The 20,192-nt window shown below is 41.7% G+C and overlaps 2 protein-coding genes across 3 annotated transcripts in view; one reads left to right on the forward strand and one right to left on the reverse strand.

The window, feature by feature from the left end:
• LOC111273618 (rho guanine nucleotide exchange factor 10-like protein) overlaps window positions 1-20,192 on the forward strand; it is a 56,488-nt gene that overhangs the window by 17,158 nt on the left and 19,138 nt on the right. The window contains exons 11-19 of one of the 2 annotated variants that reach the window (XM_022855373.2): window positions 178-249; window positions 1,490-1,744; window positions 2,068-2,250; window positions 8,034-8,191; window positions 8,852-9,514; window positions 10,002-10,425; window positions 10,760-11,298; window positions 11,529-11,813; window positions 12,202-12,390. In XM_022855373.2, coding sequence (XP_022711108.1) covers window positions 178-249; window positions 1,490-1,744; window positions 2,068-2,250; window positions 8,034-8,191; window positions 8,852-9,514; window positions 10,002-10,425; window positions 10,760-11,298; window positions 11,529-11,813; window positions 12,202-12,337 — 2,715 coding nt within the window. In that variant the 3' untranslated portion in view covers window positions 12,338-12,390. The remainder of the gene's footprint in view (window positions 1-177; window positions 250-1,489; window positions 1,745-2,067; window positions 2,251-8,033; window positions 8,192-8,851; window positions 9,515-10,001; window positions 10,426-10,759; window positions 11,299-11,528; window positions 11,814-12,201; window positions 12,391-20,192) is intronic. The other variant, XM_022855379.2, reaches the window with a different exon arrangement.
• LOC111273633 (uncharacterized) lies at window positions 3,137-5,303 on the reverse strand. Its single transcript, XM_022855398.2, has 3 exons — window positions 5,098-5,303; window positions 4,568-4,699; window positions 3,137-4,314 (listed from the first exon to the last, which is right to left on the reverse strand). The coding sequence occupies exons 1-3, from the start codon at window positions 5,236-5,238 to the stop codon at window positions 3,967-3,969; spliced, it is 621 nt and encodes a 206-aa protein (XP_022711133.1). The 5' UTR covers window positions 5,239-5,303; the 3' UTR covers window positions 3,137-3,966.

Below are 20,192 nucleotides of genomic sequence, written 5' to 3' on the forward strand. Positions count from 1 at the left end.
TAGACTCAGTCATCTGGTGTTACTAGAACTACGACGTATAATTGAAAGAGCGTTGTAGCATCGTTCTTTGTGAGCGCCTGTCAGGCGACCTTGTGATCAACACGTCTGCGCCCGCTAAATGGCGCAATAGCCGTGGTGCACCTTTTTCCGTTGTTGTTTATTTCTCTGTCGTTGTAGGCGCCAACGTCGGGGCTTCTTCATGATGCCAGCCTCGCCGTGCACGCGGGTATTCCTCACCAGTATCGGAAGGTAACCGAAGCAAATCCGAAGTTGCTCATTTCCCCCAAACAGAAGAAAGACTTAGAATACTTTTGAGTAGTGATCGTTATTTGTTTTTGAGTATGGGTGTGAAAATGTTTTTTGTGTCTGTGTGGATGCGTGCCCGGCGTGTGGTCTATATATGTGTATAAATAACAAGACGTAAGCTTAGGACCACTCGGTGGCACGTGGTCATTACTTTTTCGCCTGGTCTGCTCATCGAGGATCGCGCAATATGGCTTGACTTCAGTATAACCCTAGTGAAGATAAATTGATTTCCTGGAATGAGCCCTATTGGAAATTAATGTTTGGTTGTCTGCGTTTTCAAATAAAGTGTTCATTGATGTTTGTCGACTTCGGTAGTTTAGTAGCAATAAACAACGCAGTAGAAATTAGGTATACTGATGTGTTGCTCCTTCTCGACAAGGGAGCGTTTTAATTCAGCGTTCTTGTTTACGAATAGGTATTCAAATAGTATGTTGAGTAGAAAAGTATTTGTTGATTACTTTAATTGCCCTAGGGCAGTTGCTGGTTTCGCTTGATAGCGCACGCTTCCATTCCACTATCCCTCGCTGTATTGTGCATGTTGTATGGGTTACATATGAATATATGCATGCTCCATATATAGACACTTCATTTTTTTTTTGATGTAGCTAGATTCGTAATAACATCCGGCTTACGGAGTTCCAACAGTCGATAGTTCCTTCATAATGTGCTTTAATAGCCGCATGCCGATAGCAGAGTACTGGCAGCTTTTTGCATGAGCCTCGGATAAGTAGCTATAATACGACTTAAGGGTGAAAATGTACTAGCAGCCTTCTAGTGATTTTCCGTGTAGCACAATGCGAAAATTCTGATACAAAAACGTTCAGTTTATTCGGCTTACTGTTATTTGCCTTTACCGGATATAAATCTAATGGCGAAATGATTAATACTTCGTTAGTTAGTACTAATAATTAGTTACGATAAATTTTATTCTGTTCTAGAATGCCACTGCATAAAGATGTTTCTTTAGATAATAAGCCCTTTTCTCGAGTTCTGCAGCATGTCAGTTTCCAATTAACGCGCTTAATAATCTAGGTAGATAGCATGAATACTTTCTGTTAATGACGTGTGCTTTTTCCGTTATATCAATGTATCAGACTGTACGTACAATATCTAACACGTTAATTTATCTTGTCGTTGACGTTGCGCTCGTCACCGCGTCTTCTGCCCTGCTCCGCTTCGTCAGATGCGACAGGTATACAGTAGTGACCGATTGGGCTTTTACGGATTGATGGTGAAACCGGTTCAGCGGTTTCCGCAATTTATCTTGCTTCTACAAGATCTACTAGCAAACACCCCAAGCGAGCATCAGGATCGGCTTAGTCTGGAGCTCGCGCTCACACAGCTTGAGTGTCTGGCTGAGGCACTCAATGAGCGGAAACGGATCTGCGAGCAGAATCAAGCCGCTCGCGAACTAGCAAAATCGCTTGGTAGTGCAAAGGTTCGTATAGAGGCTTGTCACGTTGGTTCAAAGCGAAACTCAATTTCAAAATAGAGCCTGCTGAGGTAAACCAACTAAGTGTATCATCAAACAAACAACAGATGGAGCGACTAAAGTTTGTCTTAACACCCTATTGATCTGAAGTTGATATTGTATATGAGGAAAAACTAAACTCGCTGTCCTTTATTCGATAATCCTTAAGGGACTATATTGAGTTTCCTGCTATCATGTGTGTTACTGGTTGCTTTGACCTTTGTCGGTCTCTTTGTATACGCAGAGAGCGAAAATGGCTCTATAAATTCAACAAATTTGTTTTTACCCAGATTGGATCAAAGGGAGTGGAACAGCTGCTGGTACGACAGGACGACGCGAGTCAATTGGAAATGGACTCGACAGGGTTGGTCGTGAAGACGAAGGCGAGACGCCTACTGATGTTAAGCGATACGCTGGTGTGCGCCTCAGGCGACGGAAAGAACAACGTCAAGTGGAGCGTGCCCATCGTCGAGGTAAGTAAACGATCTTCAAAAGCTACTCTACTATCCATATCACTATCTCTGTGGCTAAAAGATTTGTTGACTATAGCAGTTAATACTTGTACGTCGTTGGTTATGCTCGATAATCTAAGATCATGATCAATTGTTCGCATACTTTACAACGATCTATGAAAATAATGACTGTAGAGTCCATTGAGCATGAGAGCCTGATTTTTTTCATTTTTAAAATGATCAAGGGGTTTACTATCTAACTTGTTTTCCGCGCTGTTTCGACATACGCAGATTATACAGACTATAATAGACAAATAGACATGGAAAATATTAGTCGGTGCTTCCCCGGTGTAGCGGGTCGCGTAAATATTTTGATTAGATTATTTCGGTTCGGTGTTGGCTTTTCAAAACCTATCTGCTCCGTGTCAGATTGTGACCGCACAGAAGCCCTCCACTGTAAAAAAATATGGCTATAGAGTTTTTAGAAGGCGTAGAACACGGATGAATGAAGTTCCGGTAAATACCCAGGCATAACGTTTGCATAACTACAGCGAGCGTGTATAATGTTTATCACCAAAATAAACATTGACTACTGCTTAGAAGCTAGGCTTAACTTAGCTACGGTTTCCTGTGACGTTTGATGTGATTTCAACGACTTTCAATTTTTTGTTTAGACCAATGCTCTCTCGGCGGAATGGGCTGAGAGCTTCGTTTTGTTGCTGAGGGTCATTAATAAGGTGGATAAGCTATTGGGTTACCAATGGTTAGAAAACAGCGTCAGTTGAGAATAGAATCGGCATTAAGGTAAAAAAGAATAGAGCCATTTTGGACGTTATCGATGACCAAAATAGAAGAGACTCCCTCAGCTCCATGTCCAATTAAGGTTATAATAAGGTCTCAGAATAACTTGGTAAAGGGTACACGCGTTCTATTTATAGCCTGGTTGCCAACTAAAACTGTGTCGCTTTTAGCAGCTTTGGTGACAAGTGTGGTGCCGTTATACTCACTTTGACAGCTGCCTGAACAGCTGCCGTTTTAGCATTACTGGGGACTGCCATGTTATGACTAACGGGTCTTGGGTTACTTCGAAGTAACCGGCTCCTCACATAAAATGGTCATCACTTTCGATTCAATAATATTACGAGTGAAAGGACAAATCGTAAAGCCATGGTCGTGCTTAATTTACTACTGTTATCGTAATTCGCTGGGCCTATGAATGAGGTTAACCTATAGTATCGTTAGCGGACACTGATCTCGTGAAATCGAAGCTAAAAACAACTTAAAAATATACATGAACGGTTGGTACTACTATAACGAACAGTTATATTACTACGCATTGAAGCTGTTCTGAGTTAGTTAGTGACTTTGAGGAAGGTACTTATGTTCGTATTTTGTCGAACCTGTCTGTGTCCTAGAGAACCCTGAATTCATTAATGATGTAACCACTGTCGAGGTGCTGTTACCGGGCCAGCCTAAAACGAATGCCGATGTCAACGATCCTTGAGCGGTTTCCTCTATTGTCGAAGTACGTACAGTTAGTTATGTTATGAATCTCTCCTTAAGCTTTGGGTTGGACAATTAAGATGACTTGGTGTCGCTCTCTTCAAGACGCTATTGAGGACATTTGATAGGGTGGGGTAACTATTAGACGAAAAAGTATATTCAATATGTTTGGGCCGGGATGGGTGAGCTCGTGAGCACGGCAAATACCGATGGCTTTCGATGTTTCGTTGGTGTTCATGGTGCAGCTTTTGCTGCTGCTGATGCTGTCGTTGGCGTCGTCGTCGTTGTCGCCTCCGCCTGGCGAACGGAAATAACCCTGGAAGGCAACTGAGAGACAAGGGTTGGTTTGCTGGTTGACGAGGGTGATAGCGTGGTTCGAACGTTAGATATTGTCCTCGTTGATCCTCGTAACGGTGATGTTCTCTGAGTATCCGACGTTCTTGATATGCGCAGTCTTCTGCCCTGTGCTGTTATAGCATTTGTACTTTTTCCGTTCGCCATTCGATTTGTCACTGTTTTACTTGAGCTATGGAACGGTGACCGAGTTGTTTGTGTGTATAACCTGCCGTGAGCAATTACTACCTGTAGGTAAAAACGTAAACGAAATTTCTTATTGTGTAATGCGCTGTCTGATCCTTACTTGTGTATGTATCGACATAACATAAAAGCTAGAGATTTAAACAAAGTAAGATTTATTCGCGAGAACCTATTTGGAATCCAAAGTCTGTCTCTGGTCAGTATAGATGTGCTCAAAAGATACGGCATAGATAACCTTTTGAAGCGGACTCGGGTATAATTGCAGTATCCCACTAGTTGGGGGTGTCATCACTATTACCTTCGGTAAGCATCGATGAATTCGTTGATACCTAATGCCGTTGTTGAGAACTGTGCGTATGCATTTGACTATAGGCACATAGGCCGTAAGGCGACCGTTAACTTGGTATGCATCCTCTTTCGGAACGGTTATCTGTACCAAAAGAAACAGTTGACAAAGAAACACACTTTAAAACGTACTGATCTACCAAATAGCAACCATCAGGTACTTCGCATATTACTGATACACGCTTCACCTTTGAAGGCTCACTTCGGTTACACAAGCAGAAATGGCAACGCATTAGTGAGGGCTAGTGCACAAAGGACAGGGATCAGTGACATCAACGCGGTTATATACAGCACATTCTGAAGTTTGACAAACCGAAGGTTTCAAACGGCGCGTTTCAAACGTTTGCCGGCGATCTATAGCAGAATCCGCAGGGCTTTTTAGAGTACGGCGGGAAGTCTTGTCCTGTTGTTTATACTCATTGGAACTTTATCTTAACCGCTTCACAACATAGTTTCATCATTATATTCACTGTTCAATCTTACCTGAGTGGTTCCGTCGGGCAAGACCGTACGGCGAAGTATCCTAGCGTAGTGACGTTGCGGGTGTCCCACTTCACAAATGGCTATCAAGCAAAGTAACAATATCTGATTCCACGTAATTTGACTGTGACGTTCCTGAGCCATGGGGGCACCGACTTTCTGCCCGTACAGGTTATACCGTTTTTTCGAAGTGACGAAATTTTATTTCAGATAATAACAGCTAATAACTTAGAAGATAGTAGGTCGCTGATCACGATCGCTTATTAGTCTTTTGTTCTGAAGATACTTTACACAAGCAAGAGTCAGACAAAGCCTTTCCTGAACTAATCTGCATCATTAAATAGAACCGTATGTGGAATTGCAGCATTGAAATAAGACTTTCGATACGATACATTGTTATATTTGTTAATCGCTCTAAATAGAAATTCAGAACCTCGCGGCCATGACCCAATCATGTCCCGGTTGTTCTCTGAATATATATGAGTTCGTATTCCGAATCGAATAAGCCTAGGATTGCTAATGAACTACATGCAGGCAATAATAGCAATTGATTAAAAAGGCGAGTTAACGTAGAAAGTGCCCATCAAAACTGCATTTTAGTTTGCCGAACAGCTTAGATATCAGGGGCAAAACTCGAGGTATCAGCCCTAATTGTATTTGATATTACAGGTACAAGTTATTTTTCTCTTTGTTTTTCTTCATGAACTTGATTTGCCACCTATAAACCACTCACCACCCGACGATGCTCTTGGGTAGTTACATAAGACAGTTTTATAATTCGAATTTAACCGTTATCCTCGCAAGAGGTCTTTGGCCTACTAAACTCCCTACTATCGTTGATACTTCGAACGAACCTTCGATAACTGTCCGTGAAGTTTATTGATTATCGGAGCTCAGTTCTTCTAAGAATGATATAACCGCCCTTTTCTCTAATCGTATATCATCCAGACAATGGCAGACGTCCTACTGTCTTGCTTGAATGTTTCGATTCAATTTTATTTTGTTTCCTTGGTAGTTACAGATCGCTGGCGATTGCCGCGCCGATATTGTCGTAAGCATCCAGTTGATGCAGTTGTTGACAGTGAGCTTCGATTTCAGCATGCCACATAGAGCATCATTCTAGACTACTGTACAGCAGCTGAACTGAAAGGGGAAATCTGTCAATATTGACAACGCTGCCTCGACGGCAGCATCTGTCAATTACCTACATCTCTATAGGCTTTCTGATAGACACAAAGGACAATAGGGGGAAACTGAACGCTTTGGGCTGGCAAGCCAACAGTTAATGTCAATAGAGTTTACACAATTGTTTAGGTAGGCGTTAATAATAACAGCATTATCTAATGCAGTACAGGCTCTGAACTGAAAGAATGTCTAAAAAGCTATACTGAATCAAATGGAGGAAAAATAAACTGTTCCTCGTCAATTGACAAGGTTGATCAACCTTGGTTTTTAATTTGGTTTGAGTAACCAAATAAATTAGAAAATTGGATATAACTATCGTGCCGTACTCGGCAGTCGGATTAGTGGAAAGAAACGTCGTTCAGGCTGACGCCAGATCAATTTTTATGAAGTATCATTTTGTGTGTTGGCGTGTTTGTTTACTACTCTATTTTTTGTCCGTATGGGAGCAGAAGATGTAGATAATGAAGTGGAGGCTCCTTCAGAATGATTTTGCCAAACATACAACGCTGCCGTTATGTCCTCATTATATATATATATATATATAGCTGCGTTAGGCTGGCTTGCATTAATGTATAAAGATTTTTTTGTTAATCGTAGATTCTGATTTTCTACTCTAACGTCAAAACACTTTTCTCTTTGTAGCCTCGGGGTTGGCAAAGCGAATGATTGCATTGGACTTATTATCCACTGAGGTATTAATTGAACACTTCCAGTATTCAGAAGTCAGCAAACAATATGGACCTTCAGTGCATTATTAGAAATGTCGTATACACCAAAGTTTAGTCCACAAATAGTATTTGTTTGATCCTGTCATTAGATGTAACCACCGTCAGGTGGATAAGGTTTCTTATTATGGAGCTATTCAGCTGCTTCTACGCCCGTTGTAGAAAGGCAAATGTTGCCCAAACATAGCCAAATAAAGGGGTTCCTAACATAAAAAAACAGCAGTCTCAAAACATGAGCTCCCTATTGCTGTCATGCTTTATAGTATCAACGGCAGACGTAGCGACTGGCATGCCGTCGTCAGATTTTCAAAAACTTTCATTTTGGCTTCCTCTGGGGGCTGACATATGAACACAAGTTAGTTACAAGGTGGAGGGCACACGAGCTGTTCTGTAAACGGAACATAAACATGCTTTGTTCATTTTCTCGCTTTTATCATGCTGCAGTAGTGATAATAGCAGCTATAACGATAAAAATAATACTAGAGTGTTGGAAATGATTAATTTAGGCTAGAGCAGACGTGCATAGGGTCAGCGTCGCTTTACTGACCTCCTTCAATTTAGATCAGTTCTAACTTGCATGGCCGCAGTTCCCTATTCTAGCAGCAATTATTTGTTGCGGCCATTAAATTTTATTGCCATAGCGTTATGTGATCGAAATATTTGGGAGATAAGGGAAAGAATGACAGCGCGTTTGCCTCAGAGCTTAGCCATTCTTCTTATAGTGTTCGTTCCTATTGTTCAGCGATTCGATATATTCCTTTCATTTAGTCATCGTTTTAGCATAGGATCAGGCTATGGAACCGTGCTGCTATAGTCTGGGCACGCACATTGTTAAACCGGTCATTGTTAAACATTGTTAAAACGGTCTCAGGCTATCATTTTTGTGTGACTGTATGTGTTTGCGTGTAGGATGTGCTAGAAGTAAACGCCTTGGTGACGTGTTTAGCTACGTTCATGTTAACCCTTAGGTAACGTCGACGTTCTAAGCTTTGTCGTTAGTATTTCCTTTTTTTTCTTAATTTGTTCCAGGTGGAAGTTTTGGAGGACCTTTCAGCGCGCAGTCTGCTAGCAGGACGCGCGGCACTTGCGACGACGCCGCATTTTCTCATGCCGCATTCAGACGATGCGAAGCAGGCCGCTATTGACGAGCTGGCCGATCTCGTGCACGATCTCGAAGTGATGAACAGGTAAATGCGCTGTTTGACACGTTTAGACTTTGCGACCGTCCAGAAGCAGACAACGCGGAAATAGCTGAACGCCTTACCATTACGCGCTTGGCCAATCTTCGTTTCGCTCGGGCTTCCTTTAAGTGTTGCAACATTAGAAGCGAGCACCTGTCATCAATACACTAGTTTCATATTTAAAGTTACCATAAACCAGCAGTGTTAGGTCAGTAACAGAATGGACCTTGAACACGTTTTGAAGAGCCTTGTGCTAATGAAACAATAAACTTGAGCTCCTATTGAAAAGCCGTCTGCGTTAGATTTTAAAAGCCAGCGAATAACAACTCACAGAAGTTTGCAGAACACAGTGCTCTTACGACCTATAGTATTATTCCTATTTCTCTTTCCACGTATGGGCTGCCTATGATACATCAACGGATTCAACATCTGAAATTTTCCGTGTTTAGAGCACTCCAATAGGGTTTAAAGAGAAACATGACATAGAAAAATAAGTTGGCAGTTGCAAAATCTTTAGTCAATTAATTTGCCTAAAAATGCTCATTTTAGGTTCCAAATGTTAGGTGACATTCACTTCACTTCACTTTACTGTATTGTTATTATTTATGATAATTTCAATAAAGTAACTATTACATGTAATATTGCATTATCTGTACGCCTCCGCAGAGTTTGTGGATTAGTAGCGACGCTGAAGCGGCCTCCGTCGGCACTGCCACCGGTTGAAGCGCTGTTTCAGGCAGCCCGATGCATTCAGGAGGCGATCAAGGCCAAGGAAGAGGAGGTGGCGGCAACAGATAGCGCCTGTCTCCAGCTGTGTGTGCCCGTCAAGGGATCAATATTCTTTCAGTTCTGCAGCTCGACGACGAAGCGGGACTGGCTAACGGACCTGCGGTTATGCAAGATGTGGTTAGACTCAGATAACCAGCCGGCATGGGAGACGCTGCCGACGGCGCTGGCCAACGAAGCGCAGTTGGTCGTCAATAAACACCCGCTACTGTCGAAAGTGATGCCATTATTCCAGGCCACCCAGGCCACCGAAGTGAATTGCGGTTGCTACTACACCGCTCTCTCGAAGCCCAACGGCGAGAAGAGCTTCCAGCCACCCCATTATCTATGGCTGTGCAGTACCGACGGCATCAATTCGCACATGGTCATTCTTCAGCAGGGTTTATCGGGAGGGCACTCAATGCGGCCTGTCGGAGCATTCGACCTGCCGGAAAGCCAAATAACGGCCATGGAATGTGCGCCTCCGCCACGCGAATGGTGTCCTGCGGGCCAGGCCCTCGAAGATGTGGCGGAAACTGTCTGGATTGCGACGGAATCTAAAAGGTGCGGACGAAATGTAGAGTTGCACCGCTGTGTCAACAAGTGGTGTTAATATATAGCATTTGCATGATCAGTCCGTGATGGAATTTTCTGTTGCATCTTGATTTGAGTTATTGCTTTCTTAATTAGTATATATTGTACAATACCTTTTTAATGTGCTACACACTTCTCCGTCTGTGCACAGATGTCTGTATGTGTATATAAAGGTGTGGTTATTAAATCTAACTGGCTAACAACTGCACAACTGAGAGTTGTATTGCAGATTTCGGCCAGTACGTATCTCAACAACGCCAGCTACCTGCTCATTATAGTACCCACCAATGATATACTTCACCAACGTGACACCCCATTCACATAGACACCACAAGGAATTCCACAGTAATAAATGCCCACGTACATACAGAATTAAACTGAATCGTTTAATTAACTTTGTTTACCTTTTCTCTTTACGCTTTCTTATCACTATCATTATTGTTATCATCATCATCAGGTTGATCCTCTTGCTGGCGTCGTGTCCGGACAAATGGACTGAAGTTGGAAACACGCTGGTCACGTCGCCCGCTACGCAGATCAAATACTTCAACGCTAATGTATACGTGGCCCTGTCGAATGGGCAGATCTACGTATACTCTCGGCTATCGGACGGCACAGGTGCGTGGGACCTTGATCATCCGATTGTCGTGACACTGGGTGCTGACCCAGTAACGTCGCTGCTTGCATGCGCACGCCAAGAGGCGCTGCTGGCGGCATGCGGGCCCAAAATTTGGCGCATTGATGGCCACTCACAGCAGGTGCTCGACGAGCACGAGCTTCATGTGCACCACGGACACAGCAATCAATTCCATCCCGACCGGGAACGTCCCGAGCAGGGAGAGCACGCTAACCTTATAGCGGCGGCTGGCACGGGATTATGGGTAAGTCAGGTTCTTTTGTTGTCGAGGACCTTTGTTTTTGAGGAGCGACGAAATTCACGCTGTTCAATTTCGGCTGCCACGTTCTCAGTAGTCGGACTAGTTCGGTCCTAGTAGACGGACTTCGTTCTCTGTCGGGAGATGTTTGGAGCAACACTTAACGGCAGTGATGCTGTAAATTTCAAAATATATATTAGTAGTAGCAATTATCGCTGGTGTACGATTGTCTTGGAAATGGCTAGGTAAATAGTCTCATCTATATAAATAATGTTAATAAAAATCGTTATCCTAATTACATTGTAGTATTATGCTAACGTTCGTTGCCCGACTTAAATAGGTCTCAACCGTAAATTCAAGCCTGCTATGTCTCTACCATCTGGAGACTTTCAAACATCTTCAAGACATCGATGTCTCACCACCAGTCGTGCAGATGCTGAAAACACCAGCTGCATCAGTTTTTATCACATCGTTACAGGTGTCACGGGGCCTACTCTGGGCTGGCACCAATGTCGGCGTTGTGGTTACCTTGCCACTGCCAAAACTCGAGGGTATCCCCTTAGTGCCCCGTGGTTCAGTGTCTGCATCTTACCATGGCCACCAGGGCGCGGTTACGTTTTTGATAAGCCTCGGTCCTTCAGATCACCCTTCGTCAGGGATCTCAGGGGGCTTACCTGGGCTACCAACGAGTGGCATGGGCGTCAGTCAACCAGCACAGACGTCAAACAATGGCCAAACGGGCGATGGCGAATCGATCTATGACTTGTACGCGGACTTGATGCATCTACAGGAATACGAATTTTATGACGAGTCGTCGGAGCGCCTCAATCGCTCGGAGCCGGAACTAATCCAACTGGCTGACCCTGCAAGTCGGCCTCGGTGCGTACGACATCCCCTTATTACCAAAGCACCTTATATAATTTACGTATTTTCGAAAGTTATTACACTAGCCGTAAGACCCTAACCATATAATTAACTGTAATTGTTTTTCATTCTATCCTTTACCACTTCTATTTCTTTAACGATCTTATTAATTACGTCTATACTAGGTTTCTTTGAAAGCAGTAAGGCATTATCTTGATTACTGTATTGTTATTGATCGTCGACAGGTCGTGGGATATGTCCAGTATGGATGTGTCGGCCCGTGGCAGTGAAGCGGACGATACTGAAACCTCGCAGCAGAGCGAGACGCCTTTACATCCAGCTCCAGCGGCCACGCCACCCGCGCCCGCTGCCAGTAACCTCATATCACCATTGGTAAACGTGGCGGCTAAGACCTACGGAACTCTCCGAACACTTAAGAAAGGCAAGACCAAACAGCGGCCTCCACCGAATGCCGAAACATCTGGGAATATCGCCAACACCCCACCGAGCGTCAGTGGTGCCAAAAGCAGGTGAGCATTAAGGGAGTGGAGAGAAAAATTAATCGTCGAACAACGCGCTGTTTTCCACTGAGCTTACTGCCGAACTAGTTGTTTCAGTGTCAACACTTGTTGACGAGCAAGAGATCATTCACTTGATAAGCAGAAATTTGAACAAGTCCTGTGGATTAGGCATGCCATATGCATGTATCTACAATGTGTTTAGTTGTAGAAGTATGCGTTGTATCGTGTGATCACCTGTTATGTACTGACATGAATTCTATAGCATGAGGTCATCTTAATGTGACCCACTTTTTTTCCTAAGCTATGACTATTTTAATCCAGGCATATTCATAGGTCTATCTGGGTAGTCCTTGATTTTGCCCTTGAACTAAATTTGGTCTTGCTGTTGGTTTTATAGGAATCAACGACGTCGTACGGTACTTACTTTGACCGGCGGATGCGGATACGTGAATTTCAAAAAGGGAGGCGCACTCACTGGGGGTGGTGGCGATGCATGTGTCTTAGTGTGGGAGACTAAGGTTAGACAGGCCTAAACGAAGGCCTGCTGCAGGCCACTGCAGTAAGACTCGACAACAAAATCTGCTCAGTAAGACCTGCGAGCGACCTTCGCCTACCCTAATTACCGCCTAACCTTTATTATAAAAATCCTATATATATCTTTTCCTAGCCGGCCGCCTAAGCGGTACAAGCGACTTGAGGCTGGCCTACCGATACCGTTTCTAGTAATGATCCTCTGACAAGATCCATCACATATTGCTATTATTTCGCGCTCGTCGCTTATATATATATATATATATATATATATATATATATATATATAGTGTATATATATATATATATACACTAAGGAAATTAAGTGAAGCAGACTTGAGTTGACCAAAAAAAGAATAGCAGAGAGTAGATGAAATGGACAGGAGAGCTTAGTCTGAGCTGTAGTTTTTCGTCTCTTTTTTTATAAATCGCGACAGATTAAGATTTCTTTTATATAGAATTTTATGCCAATAGCCTGCGGAATATAACACAACGTTATGTAGTGCTTCTGATCCACGGTTTATAATACCAATAATAATAGAATCGTAAACGTAGATTAACCATACTACCGGAAGAAGGCAAAGGCAGCGCCTTTGTGGCTAGGCGAGCAGAGGCTACTGGGTGGGACCTTTGAAAACCATCCATAGCTCTTTACCGCTTCAGTAAAACCGTGTTCCTGCAGTATCATCCAATAATGATGGACATACTAAATAAGTGTACCGTGCGCCTTGGACGAACCTTATATTAAGCACCTCAGGCAGACAAGGCAAAATTTGTTTTTTTACTCTACACATATGACAATGACAGAGGATCTTCAGTGAAAAAAAAAAGCAAGGTCCCCTCTTTTGGCACAGAGAGATGATGTACACTATTTTCTCGATGATAATGATAACAATAATATCGAAGGCTCATAGAGCCTGAAACGCGAACACCAACTCTGCTCTGGTCTTGATAAACACCTCCGCGAACTTTGTGAAATGATCGACGTTAAGTTAAATGCCCCGAAACTTGAAAATGCAGCGGACGAGAAAACAGAAACGCAACAAGCTTCCTCTATCATGACTTGCGGAATCCCGCGAAATGTGACCAATATACATTGTAGCGGTTCCATATGATGAGGAATCACTTCTATGGGGCTTCGAAGCAGTAGCGCTTGAACAACCAGCTATCTGAAATCAGCGGCGGTAACACAAAGACAACCTTAAGGCTTGCATCAGCGTCAGTCAACACACGAGAAGATATTTGCATATACCAAAAACTGTCTACGAGAGAAGGCAAAGAGATTTACAAATGAACAATATAAGCTACTCTATTGAGAAACAAAGCGGTAAAAGAGATAGAGCGTTTACATGGTAGGTAAAAAAATCCTGCGCGCCGAGAAGTTAACCAGAGAGAGTAGCAGGCCAGTTTCAGGAAGGAAGACGAAAATACTGAAGCCCTGTGGAGAAACCGCTTAGCAGCGTTGCGGTGCCTAGCGAAAAACGGTGAAATAGCACGTGAACGTTGGACGAAAATAAACGGGAGTAAACAGATACTTTCTGCAGAAAAGCGAACAGAATACGAGAGGGTACACATTAGTAGAAAAGGGCACAACGCCATCAGCTGAAAGAAAGCAGAACCGATCCAGAATGGGTAATTGTAGTGACGATGGTAATAATGATCATAACGTCAATAATAATAAAAATAATACCTTAATTAGCACGTGAAGCAAATACGCGTGAATTTACAGTCGTACGACTAAGCTGATGATGATAGCGAAGAGTTGAAGAAATCAATTTAAAAAAAAAAAGAAAGAACGATGAATGCGAATCGGATAAACGCAAGGAGGAAAAGCCTGGATGAAAGGCATATGATGTACGAAGCGGGCTTCCCTGAACGCGATCAACTATATTTTATGCTAGTCATTATGAAGATATTACTACGCAAACAGAGGACGGTAATAGCGACGACAGATAAACACAAAATGGCATTGGCGACGACGACGACAACAACAACAACAATGAAAATCCGTCATCATAATCATCATCGTCATCGCCGACATCATTATCATCATTGTCGTCGGCTGAAACTAGGAAAACAACAATGCGATGATGATGATGATGATGATGATGATGACGACGATAATGTAAAAGATAAGAATAATAAAAACAATAGTGATGATGGGTTCGTAGACTATACGACACAAGCTAACAGATAGCGTAGCGATTAGATAGATAGTTCACAAGCAAAGCATAAGATCATACGAAGTGATTAGAAATCCAACTGTGGTTCAGAGTAGACAGAACGAGAAGATCAAAAGATAACGAGCCGTATGCATAAACGACGCGATAGAAAAAAAAAAATGTAGAGACGAGTCACTGCTGTATGGCTGATGATGCATGTTTGCGAACGAACTATTGTATGTGGGCATGTGCGTGTGTGCATGTGTGGATGTTCTAGTGAACACTGAATTAGAACTGTATCAATGTGAACAATCTCATTTGATCGAACTCTAATTAGTGGCAAAAAGCGGTGGATGAAACGAGGATCAAGTTATATATGGATTAAGTACCATAGAATCAATGAACACTTACTTAGATACAAAACAGGCCGAGTCTAGAGTGTCACTACCGCTGTTGCTGTGTTTCCTCTTCACTGTTGGCCTGAAGAAGGGACCTTATTCTGTACCGGCGATCCATAGGGGCTCAGGCCCGAGCATATGATAAGATAAGACGTTAGGAATAGGCCAATCTGGGTCATTTGTCTATCGTTGCAAAGGACGATTTTCGGAAAGTCTACGTGCTGCAAGCTGAAACCTATAGTTGCTAAGCCTTATTTCAAACATGTTCGCGAGACTATTTATTGATGACGATTGGAAGCCGATCGTCGTCACCCCGAGACAGTGAGACGGGTTGAGTAGTGTTGTTACACTATGAAATCAAACAGAACCATGTTAGACAGTCGTTAACAAACACGCTTATTACACATGTGTTTTTTTTTTTTTCAATTTTGTGTTTATACACTTGTACAGAATGGTTGGGTCGCCCCGCAGACATATTTAAGCTAGCAACGATTATGATGCGATACGCTTTCCTCGACGTACCGATCTTTCCGGCGTACCGACATAATTACCTATCACAACGGAAACATCTACAAAAATGTAATTAACCAGTGACACCGACCGAACGGGTTGTCTCTAAAAGGTTATATTGCAGTGATCTTATTGTCCCAAAAATGACATTTTAGTTTACTTATTTGGACGATTGAGTCTACGTATGTTATTCATATCTCGCTGTATCTTTCGCTTGTACTGGGCATCAATGTCTTTTTGTTGTTGTGAATATCCTGCTATTGATTTGTACATTCATTACACACTAAACTATTGTTAAATGTTGCTTTTTTTACATCTTAATTTTGTTTTAATTGATTTACTTATTTGTCGGTCATAGCTGTCGTAGCCGACCCGTCTCGCTCGCGAATTGGACACATCGATGAGCGTACTGTAGTTTGGTCGACCCCTCGACCCCCCCCCCCCCCTGTCATGGCGCAGTGATAACTGAGGGATGTGTGAGGTTTGAATTCTTGCCGTACACATATTTCGTCGATTCGTTCTCGTTTCGAGAAGCTGTAACCGATCTGAAACAATGCCTAACGTCGACAGTGGTAGTAGTAGTAGTAGTAGTAGATCTAAGACATGACTGTCGCACGGTAGTAGCTCGGTGTGACAGTAACAACGCTCTCTGCCATCTTATTTATTAAATCCATCCGCTTGCTGACAAGGCTAGTAAATGTATATTGATATCGAGAATTTAGCCCTGCGTGGTCCGTTTTGCCTTTACAGTCAAACGGCACGAAACGACTAGCGTCTGATAGGATAGCGAAAGAGGAGCGGCAGCGTGAAACTAACTAAACCAAAAAATTTCGAAAGACCAGACGATCAATTCAATGATAAAATGTACCGTTAGCTAGTAATAAGGCGAGTACACAAATGATAATACTAATAACGATCATGATAATAATAGTGTTATCACTTGATTCGTTTTTTTGTTTTTTTTTTTTGTTTTTTTTTCCCCGCTGCATGTATATAGATATATTTATATTTAGACACGATACATATATTCCGAAAGTAAGCAGCAATGATAAATACAGAAATCGAGTCACGTGAGCAAAAGACGCCGTACAGTTATGGCAGCAACAGCAGTACACAACAAACCACAAACAGACAACTAGAACAACTGAGTAAATAACACACCGCTGGGATACATATATATAGCATTACTATTTAGTAATAACGAGAGATAAAGAAGAAGACAGATTACTATTGCTATAAAAATATATAGTTATATATATATATATATATATATATATATATATATATATATACGAGAAATATTGAAGCAAATAATTTAGTGAACGGAACACTACGTAACTATAAATCATAGAGAATAAAGCGATTTCCGGGAACGTGATTGAAATACGTATGATTACTAGAAACAAGACAGAGGAGCGATATGGGGCTGGCGAGGCGAGATTGTGATGGGATACGTGTGAGAGGAATATGTCACGAGAACAGAATAGGACATAGACGGACTCAATCGGACCGATGTGTAGATAAGCGGACGCACACACAAGTTAAATGGCATTAAGCAGTAACGATGACGGTAGCGGTTAGTAGCAAAAATTTGATATTAATCATGATTGGTTTGAATGTACTGACAGATAGTAGTAATCCGATGATTCAACTAAAAAACTCGCTAAAATAATAACATGCACATTCAGTCTGTATGGATGTCGATGAGTTCGTGCTTTATTTCGAAATTTTAGAAGAAAAAGGAAAAATACCGCTGAGAAAGGGGCCAAAGCAGTGAAACGATGAGTGCGAAAATGGTAAAGATGGTTTTGTTTGTAATCAGTAAGTTGGTAACTGGGACCGCTAAAAGTTGCCGCAGACAAGCGCCCATTCATGTCGTAAGATACGATTGCTAGCGTCTAAAACGAAAAGTCCGATCGACAAGTTGAAATCGAAACAGAATATTCTCCCGTTGCGCTTCGCTACGTGAATCTGCTGTATATTTGAGATGTAGACCTTTGTTGACATTTTTTTTTCTAAACATTGACTTGTATAACTTTATTGGTGATTTATATTACAATAGACACATCTATTACAAGCATGCTAAGCCATTGTACCATCGATATATATATATATAATCATCCATTAATTGTGGCTATCCACGTACAGAGTATTGCTTGAATGATTATGTTGTGAGCAAACAAATGAAAGAGCTTCTTGTGAGGGTCTTCTCGAGTTCTAAGTTATTACTACCTATTAAGCACAAGTTGTATTTGGTTCCTTATACGCAATGCTTTTGCGCTATTCTGTAGAAAAAGAACGATCTACAGAGCTATTAGGAAGAAAATGATATACAGTTAACTGCTAACTGAGACTTGGACATAGTCCGGCGAGTATACATGTGAGGAGCAATTTTAACACTTGAAACGAACAGACGACGCGTAGAATAAACGTAAACAAATTGAGGTTTTTTCTAGCTCCATCAACCTGCTCTTGCTCTGTGAATTCCCTTTTCGAGATTGGGATAACAAACTGTGGTATAAGATGACTATGCCCAGAGAGAAACAAATATAGTTTTAGTCTTACGTATTTGATTAATTTTCATCTTCTTTATGCTTTAAACAATCGAAGTAATGAAATATAGTTAAAATCGGCACAAAATTCCGCAAAGCTTCAAATTAGTATTGGAAAAAGGGTATTTTGCGTATCTTCAAGTCTAACCCTTCTTGGTTTCAAAAGGCGCTCTATTCAATCGTCGCTCTTTCCTATAGAAACGTTCTGCAGAAGTTCGAGACGTCCGGGTCAATAATCATGTCAACCGTCTATTGATTAATTGCAACACTATTTATCCTTTTCTAAGAAAGTTTTCGTATACAAATGTTTATCGCTTCCTCCTCTCTCTCTTTCTCTGATGATTTTGATCTTGCTCTGCAGTTGTAATAAAAACATAGCCCCATGAGCGCCGAATGGAGTTATGGCAACAGCATTGTGACAGGTACAGATTGATACCAATATGAGCAGACAAATCGAACAATAATGATAGCGAAAACGGAGCTTCACTATAAGCTTACAGCCACAGTTGCAGTGGTAACAATTGAATGTGAGAAGCTGGTAGCCGATAGTGTGAAGGAGATGTTGGAGATTGCAGAGAAAACAATATAACGCATTAATATAATATATACTGTGACAAACAAAAGAGGGGAATATACAAATAATCGCACACGCACGCATAAACACACAAAAAGATAAAGTATGAGACACGCAAACATGCAGTTCATCATCCGACGAGACATACGCCGATTTTTCACGCTGGTAAATAAACGAAAAAAAGATATATATAAAGAAATAAAGACGAAATACCTATCGATCAATAAGATATCACTGAGTACTTATTTTTCGTTTATCACAGTATTATGCATTGTTGTGGGTCGAGAAAGTAGTAATGGCAATTTCTAATCTAACGAAGAATACTGCCTTACTCAAATTCTAGGAATAAATTAAAACTCAGGTATTGACGTTCACACTAAACGGTTTTCCCTGATCTCTTTTTCCAGTTAATATATTTTTTCTGTTTTGCCACAGATCGTCGGACTCAGTACCGAAGGACTTGTTCAGTCAGTCGGTTCTTAACTATCAAGTGCCTTGCCAGGTGAATCTCGTTGTCCAGTGATCGATAAGAATAGCAATGGCTTCACGTTTGAAAATCGTAAGCAGAAAAAACCTTTATGTTTGCGCAGGGCGATCTTTACGGCCGTCATGAGCGGTTTCCTATTGTCCTACAGAAGAGTGATTTTGCTTTCTATTCGTTTTGCTTGCTCCATACAATTAGGCTATACACAGATCGTTTTTACTATCTCTTTTTTTTTTTCTATTATTTTAAAGTCTTTAATACCCTTCCAGTCCGATTAGAGGTAAATAATCCTTAATCTTTCTAGAATAGAGATTAGGCATTACTCCAGACTTACGACGTACCCTCCCGACCCACCAATTCGTTTCTTTGTTTCATATTGACCTAAAAACCCCATTTTTGGTCGTCCATAAGCACCTTAAGTAAGATCCTGTCACTGTGGCTGCATATCGCACAGTGCGGATTGCAATATTAAGAGAAAATATGAAGCTGTTCACTCAGAAACTACCCTTCACTTGATTTATAGGGCACCTAGACTTTTAGTAAACGCTGCATAAAATGTTTTTGCTCAGTCATGCATAATACTGCACTTAATATATTCACCCAGTACTATTCGAAGATGTCCTAAGCTTCATTGGCAGCTCTCTGATCTTGACAGAAAAAGAAAGACCCGAAAAGCTTTATTATAATATGTGCACAAAGGTAAACTTTTCTTAGTCGTAATAGGCTGACGCTGACTACAAGTGATTTTTATTTTTGGTACTAAAGACATAACAAAACTTACATGAATTTTTCGGGTCGGAACGGAACCTCTAAGAACATCGAATTTAAAATCGAATTTTCCACCGAACTTTGCGAAACATTCTTCGTACGCGCGGATTGACGTTGTTACAGTTAGTGTCCCAGTGGTCCTAATCGGGATCTTTTTCTGAGCTTTCAATATATTTCGTAAGCTGGAACACCTGGCCCAGGTCATAATGTTGCAAACAGACCTTGTGGAATAACTGTCTGTCAATCACACAACCTAATGTGGTCATCCCACTAGAGAGCCCACCAGCGGTTCACTCAAGTGTAAAAACAGTGAATAAAATATGGCAATTTCCATGTTATCTAGATAGAGAGGCCGATATACATAACTGACATAACTCCCCAAGCTACGTATAAAATCATAATACAGGAC

The sequence above is a fragment of the Varroa jacobsoni genome, unplaced genomic scaffold (assembly GCF_002532875.2).
Source record: "Varroa jacobsoni isolate VJ856 unplaced genomic scaffold, vjacob_1.0 scaffold_18, whole genome shotgun sequence".
NCBI classification, from domain to species: Eukaryota; Metazoa; Arthropoda; class Arachnida; order Mesostigmata; family Varroidae; genus Varroa; species Varroa jacobsoni.